Raw genomic sequence first — 5,901 nt, forward strand, 5'->3', positions numbered from 1 at the left:
TCCCTCCCTCCCTCCCTCCCTAGTGCCCGCAGCGAGCGCCAGCGGTTGTCGTTGCCCGAGGGAACGTTATAACCACACGGCCCGTCCCGCTTCCACCGTCCTTGCTTACCGGGTACCAGCCGGTGAGACCCATGTGTGCGTGGCTGGGACAGACCCTTCCTGATCCAGTGGGAACTGTGCCATGAGGACTGGTGAGACTTGGCCGTAGCCATGACGGAGCCCCACAGGGTTTCGTTCACCACTCTCCAGGGTCCTTTGAGCAGCAGCTTCTTGAAAAGGTCTCGGAAAGAGGATGGAGAACAGCCCCAGGACTCTGAGCCAGCTGCCACAGCCGTTCGGATCACCCTTGCTCTCTTTGAGCCGGATCATAAACGTTGCCCAGAATTTTTCTACCCGGATCTTCTGAAGAGTTGTCGAGGGAGAGTGAAAAGTGGTTCTTCAGGAGAAAAGGTAGGTGTCCCTGTGACCTGTGGGGAGCAAGGCTCGTTTACTCTGCAATTACTTAATTTAAGGTGGTTTTTGGCACCTGGTGTGCTAACAGCAATGAGCAGCTCTTTCCCAAAGAGCATCAGAGGAGAGATGCTTCTGCAGTAAGTGGCTGCATCTTTGGGTACTCTGCTCTGCTGCAGGTGAACATTTCCACCTCAGTACTTGGCATCTCTTCCTGTGTGGTGGACGTGGTGCTTCCAGGCATTGCCTGATAATTCTGTTTGCCTGTTGAAAGCCATTTCTCAGGATACAACGTCACACAAACTTCTGTAGCATCTGAGCTTTGACTTGTGGGTGGTTTTTTATGAGAAGAAAGTTGATTGGATTCTACTCGTTTTTACTCTAACTCTTCAGAACTGTTTAGCTGTCACTTGATGGTTCATGCTGCTTTTTTTTGAGAGAGTTGGGAGAAGGAGAGACAGGTACAGAATGAGAGAGCACCTGAAACCTTGAGATACTCTGAGAATCATAGAATGGTTTGGGTTGGAAGTGACCTTTAAAAATCATCAGGTCCAACCCCCCTGCAGTGAGCAGGGACATCTTCAACCAGATCAGGTTGCTCAGAGCCCCGTCCAACCTGACCTTGAATGTTTCCTGGGATGGGGCTTCTACTACCTCTCTGGGCAACCTGGGCCAGGGTCTCACCACCCTCAGTGTAACAAATTTCTTCCTCACATCCAGTCTGAATCTCCCCTCTTTTAGTTTAAAACCATCACCCCTTGTCTGTTGCTACAGGCCCTGCTAAAAAGTCTGTCCCCATCTTTCTCATAGGCCCCTTCAAGTATTGAAGGGCCTCAATCAGGTGTCCCCAGAGCTTCTCTTCTCCAGGCTGAACAGCCCCAACTCTCTCAGCCTGTCCTCACAGCAGAGCTGCTCCAGCCCTCGCATCATCCTGGTGGCCTCCTCTGGACTGGCTCCAGTAGGTCCATGTCCTTGTGCTGTTGGTGGCCCCAGCACTGGAGGCAGCACTGCAGGTGGGGTCTCAGGAGAGCGGAGCAGAGGGGCAGAATCCCCTCCCTCCACCTGCTGCCCACGCTGCTCTGGGTGCAGCCCAGGACACGGTTATTGGCCTCTGTGCTGCCAGCGCACGTTGTCACCTCATGTTGAGCTTCTCCTCCCCCAGCACCCCAAGTCCTTCTCAGAGCTGCTCTCAATGCCTTCATCCCCCAGTCTGTCATGATACCAGGGGTTGCCCTGTCCCAGGTGCAGGACCTCGCCCTTGGCCTTGTTGAACCTCATAAGGTTCACACAGGCCCACGTCTTGAGTTTATCCAGGTCCCTCTGTATGACATCCTGTCCCTCAGGTGTGTCAGTGGCACCACTCAGCTTGGTGTCATCTGCAAACTTGCTGAGGGTGCCCTCGATCCACTGTCCATGTCACTGCTGAAGGCAGGATGGTATTTAGTCCAGCCCTGTTTGATAAAGGTTGATTTGTCTGAGTTCTACCTGGATGAGCTGGTTGTGGTGGGTTTAATGCCTGGGGTTTTGGTGGCAGTGTGACAGGATTGATTCTCATGCTTTTTATCTCTCCCCTTTCCACAGAGGAAGGACCCTGCAGATCCCTTTCACGATGACGAAAAGGAAAGGCACAAAGTGGAGGCTCTTGCTCGGAAATTTGAAGAAAAATATGTATGTTTTTCTTCTTTCTGTTTCGTTATCCCTTAGAATGAGTAATGCTGTTCAGCTCTGAGCAGTGGTGTCTGGTGGTCACTGACTCTGTGTTCCTGTTCTTCATCTTGGCTGGAAGGTGCTATTTTCTGGCTTCCTTTCCTCTTCTCAGGGCTGTGGTCCATGGAAGTAGTTCAGAGACGTTCATAAATCAGATGACAGTCTGATCAAAGTGAATTACATCCTCACTTGTAGTGGCAAATAACTTACTGTAATTTATAAAATTGAATTTCTAGGTCCTGTAGCTGAGGCACGATGTGATCTGTTAAGTCTCTAAGTAGGGAGCTCTGGTGATTCTGCTGCCCCTAGGACAGCGCTGCGCTGGGCAGCGTGAGAGGGGCTGCTCTGTCTCACCCGTTTCCTTCCTGCTCTTCCTCTCACTTTAATTCTGTAGATGGCAATAAATCGACCTTATGTTTTACAGCTGGTACTTGTGGGGAGCGAGTTGCTGTGCTGTGATATGAATTTGAGCTGTGGATCACTCTAATGCATTGTGTGGATGTTTGATGTCTCGTTTGTACTGACTGCGTAGCAGTTATGGAAGAACAACCCCTCTGTGCACTGGCAGAAATGTTGAAGGGGTGCAGACCCAATGCAGCATAAAATCTGCTGGCACCAAGTCACCCTGTGTGGCAGGTCAGCCTTCTCTTTCATTTGGCTGCACTGGTTTTGGTTTGGTATGACAAGGCTTAAAACTGGATTTACCATAACCTGAAATGAGTCTGATGTGAGTTCACGCTGGTTTGGTTCTGCTGCCGCTAAAGGAGCACAAAAGATCTCGTTCCCTTTTCTGTACTGGGGACAATGTCACTGTCCTGTGTCGGGGCTGTCCCCATGGTAACTGGAGAAGAAAGCTGAACACACAGTCGATCTGCTCTTGTTTAGGGTGGCAAGAGGCGCAGAAAGGACCGAATTCAGGACTTGATTGACATGGGCTATGGATACGACGAATCCGACTCCTTCATCGATAACTCTGAAGCAGTGAGTGCTGGGGCAGGGAGGGGGGTTCAAGGCAGCTGCCTGGGGAGGGGGCTGAGCTGGCAGCTGGGGGGAACCTGGCCTGGGTGTGAGGCAGGAGTGTGCCAGGGCTGGGGAGTGGGAGATCCTGGGGTGAGCACGTGGCAGGAGAATGCTGGTTAGCAGGCGTGTCCACAGCCCCGTCTGTTCTTTGGGGAGCACGCGTCCCTCTCTGTTCTCCAAGCAGCTCAGCTACAGAATAAAGGAACAAAACTGGCAGTGCCAACAGATTATTTATTCTCTGTCATTTCCAGTACGATGAGCTTGTTCCAGCTTCTCTCACGACGAAGTACGGAGGGTTTTACATCAACTCAGGAACGCTGCAGTTTCGGCAGGCGTCGGAATCTGAGGATGACTATGTTAAAGAGAAGAAGAAGAAATGTCCCAAGGTCAGTAAGAGCTTTCTTGATTATTTCCTCTGTTAGAACTTGGAGGATTTCCTGCATGAAAAGTGTGACTCTGCTGGGAAACTCACGCTCCTCTTTGCTGCTCGTGTCTGTTGGAGACAACCATGTTCTCATCATGCTGCAGCGAGGCAGCTAAAAGGGGAAAGAGCAGGAGCTCTTGGCATCCCTCCCTGCTATTGATGGGCTGGTCTCTGGTGTACAAGCTGGGTACACTGGGAAGTGCTGAGGACAGTATGTACCAGAACGATGATGATTGATGGCTGGGGTTTGGGTTCATGTGTGCAGGGGAAAAGGAGCTGTCGTCAAATTCTTGGGAGAGGGCCCAGAGTGGCTCTGGGGGGTGTGGGTATCGTTGTAGGAGACAAATGAAGACAGGCTGAAAGAGTTGGGGCTGTTCAGCCTGGAGAAGAGAAGGCTCCGGGGAGCTCTTATAGCGGCCTCCCAGTACCTGAAGGGGCTACAAGAAAGCTGGGGAAGGACTTTTCCTAAGGGCAGTTAATGACAAAACAAGGGGAAATGGGTTTAAGCTGAAAGAGGGGAGGTTTAGATGAGATACTAGGAAGAAGTTCTTCACTGTGAGGGTGGTCAGACACTGGAACAGGTTGCCCAAGGAAGTTGTAGATGTCCCCTCCCTGGAAGTGTTCTCGGCCAGGTTGGATGAGGCTTTGAGCAACCTGGTCTAGTGGAAGGTGTCCCTGCTGCTGGCAGGGGGGTTGGGACTGGATGAGCTTTAAGGTCCTTTCCAACCCAAACCATTCTATGATTCTATTAATGCTTTGATTGTGACTTGGTTTTCACCCTCTCCAGAAACGGAAGTTGAAAGATGGAGGTGAAAAACTGAAGAAGAAGAAGAAAGATGATTCTTATGACAAGGAGAAGAAATCCAAAAAGTCCAAGTTTCCCAAAGCTGGGTAAGGAGGGGGAGGGAACACTTGCTTCTTGAGACCTCGCTTCAGGGTTCCAGGTGGCATTTGTTACTCTGCAGTAGTACCAGCAGTGAGGGGTGGCTTGAGTGTGCGCTGCACAAACACCACCAGGTAACCCCTGCTGCTTCCAGAGTGGGAGGAAAAAGGCAGCTGACGATGAGGGAAGGGGCACAGCCCCACAGCAAGAGTGTGTGAGTAAGGAGAGGCAGAGCTGGCTGAAATGGTGGTGTTTTGTGGAGCTCTATTTCAGCACTCACGGGAGGAACAGATCTTGGGAGAGCCTGAAGAGAGGGGAAAAGGAACTTGCTGTCCTGGTTTTAACAGGCAAAAAGTGTCAAGCTGCTGTCACACTAACTCTCTCTTGCTTCAGTTCCTCTGCACTAGTTGTTTGTGCCTTTCCCAGTCTTCTTTGCTGGAATAATGCACGTAGGTCAACAAGAGCATAGCTCAGTGGAGATGGTTTAAGCTCCATCACCTCTCTGCAGTGAGGAAGGACACATTCTCCTCTTCAGGCTGAACAAGCAGCGGGACCTTAAGACTTTAAGAGGCAGCAGAATATTTTTGCTGGTGTAATGTGTAATTTTTTAAGGGGCTAAGCCTTTCCAGGGGATTGGTGCATGTGGCTGAAGTGAGCTGGGATGAAGGTATCCTTGTCTCTTCCTCTTCATCTTGTGTTTATTTCAGTTCCCTTTCCTCCTCTCTACTTTGTTTACAGCTTTACAGCGTTAAACGCAAGTAAGGAGAAGAAGAAGAAGAAATACTCTGGCGCTCTTAGTGTCAAGGAGATGCTGAAGAAGTTTCAGAAAGAGAAGGACGCTCAGAAGAAAAAAGATGAAGAGCAGAAAGTGGCGACTCCTTCACCAGCAGAGCCTGCAGCCCCCCGAGAGGCGGAGGCCATGGCTGACCCGTTGCTCTCGCTCTTTGGCCATGCCAGTGATAACGACCTGCTTCAGGCAGCCACAGTTATGGACTCATTAACTGACCTAGACCTGGAGCGGCTCCTCAGCGAATCCCCAGAAGGGAGTCCCTTTCCTGACGTGGAGGATGGGAGTGATCCTATTGGGATGGGCTTGGAGCGGGATTTCAAGCAGCCACCATCCCTCCCAGAAGGTCTGCCAGCCCCTCTGGAGAAACGCATCAAAGAGCTGGCTCAGGTGTGGCAGTTAAGGACAAAACAAGGGGGAATGGGTTTAAGCTGAAAGAGGGGAGGTTTAGATGAGATATTAGGAAGAAGTTCTTCACTGTGAGGGTGGTGAGACACTGGAACAGGTTGCCCAAGGGAGTTGTGGCTGCTCCTCCCTGGAAGTGTTCTCGGCCAGGCTGGATGAGGCTTTGAGCAACCTGGTCTAGTGGAAGGTGTCCCTGCTGCTGGCAGGGGGGTTGGACTGGATGAG

At 51.1% G+C, this 5,901-nt stretch overlaps 1 protein-coding gene across 1 annotated transcript; it reads left to right on the top strand.

Moving 5' to 3' along the window:
* Positions 1–210: 210 nt before the first annotated feature.
* LOC104532068 (ubinuclein-1-like) lies at positions 211–5,661 on the top strand (the record flags this gene model as incomplete). Its single annotated transcript, XM_010177167.1, has 6 exons — positions 211–450; positions 2,032–2,118; positions 3,043–3,138; positions 3,429–3,563; positions 4,389–4,492; positions 5,223–5,661. Coding segments are annotated over exons 1-6 (1,101 nt in total), but the record flags the coding sequence as incomplete, so codon positions are not given.
* Positions 5,662–5,901: the final 240 nt, after the last annotated feature.

The sequence above is a fragment of the Antrostomus carolinensis genome, unplaced genomic scaffold (assembly GCF_000700745.2).
Source record: "Antrostomus carolinensis isolate BGI_N321 unplaced genomic scaffold, ASM70074v2 scaffold53801, whole genome shotgun sequence".
NCBI classification, from domain to species: Eukaryota; Metazoa; Chordata; class Aves; order Caprimulgiformes; family Caprimulgidae; genus Antrostomus; species Antrostomus carolinensis.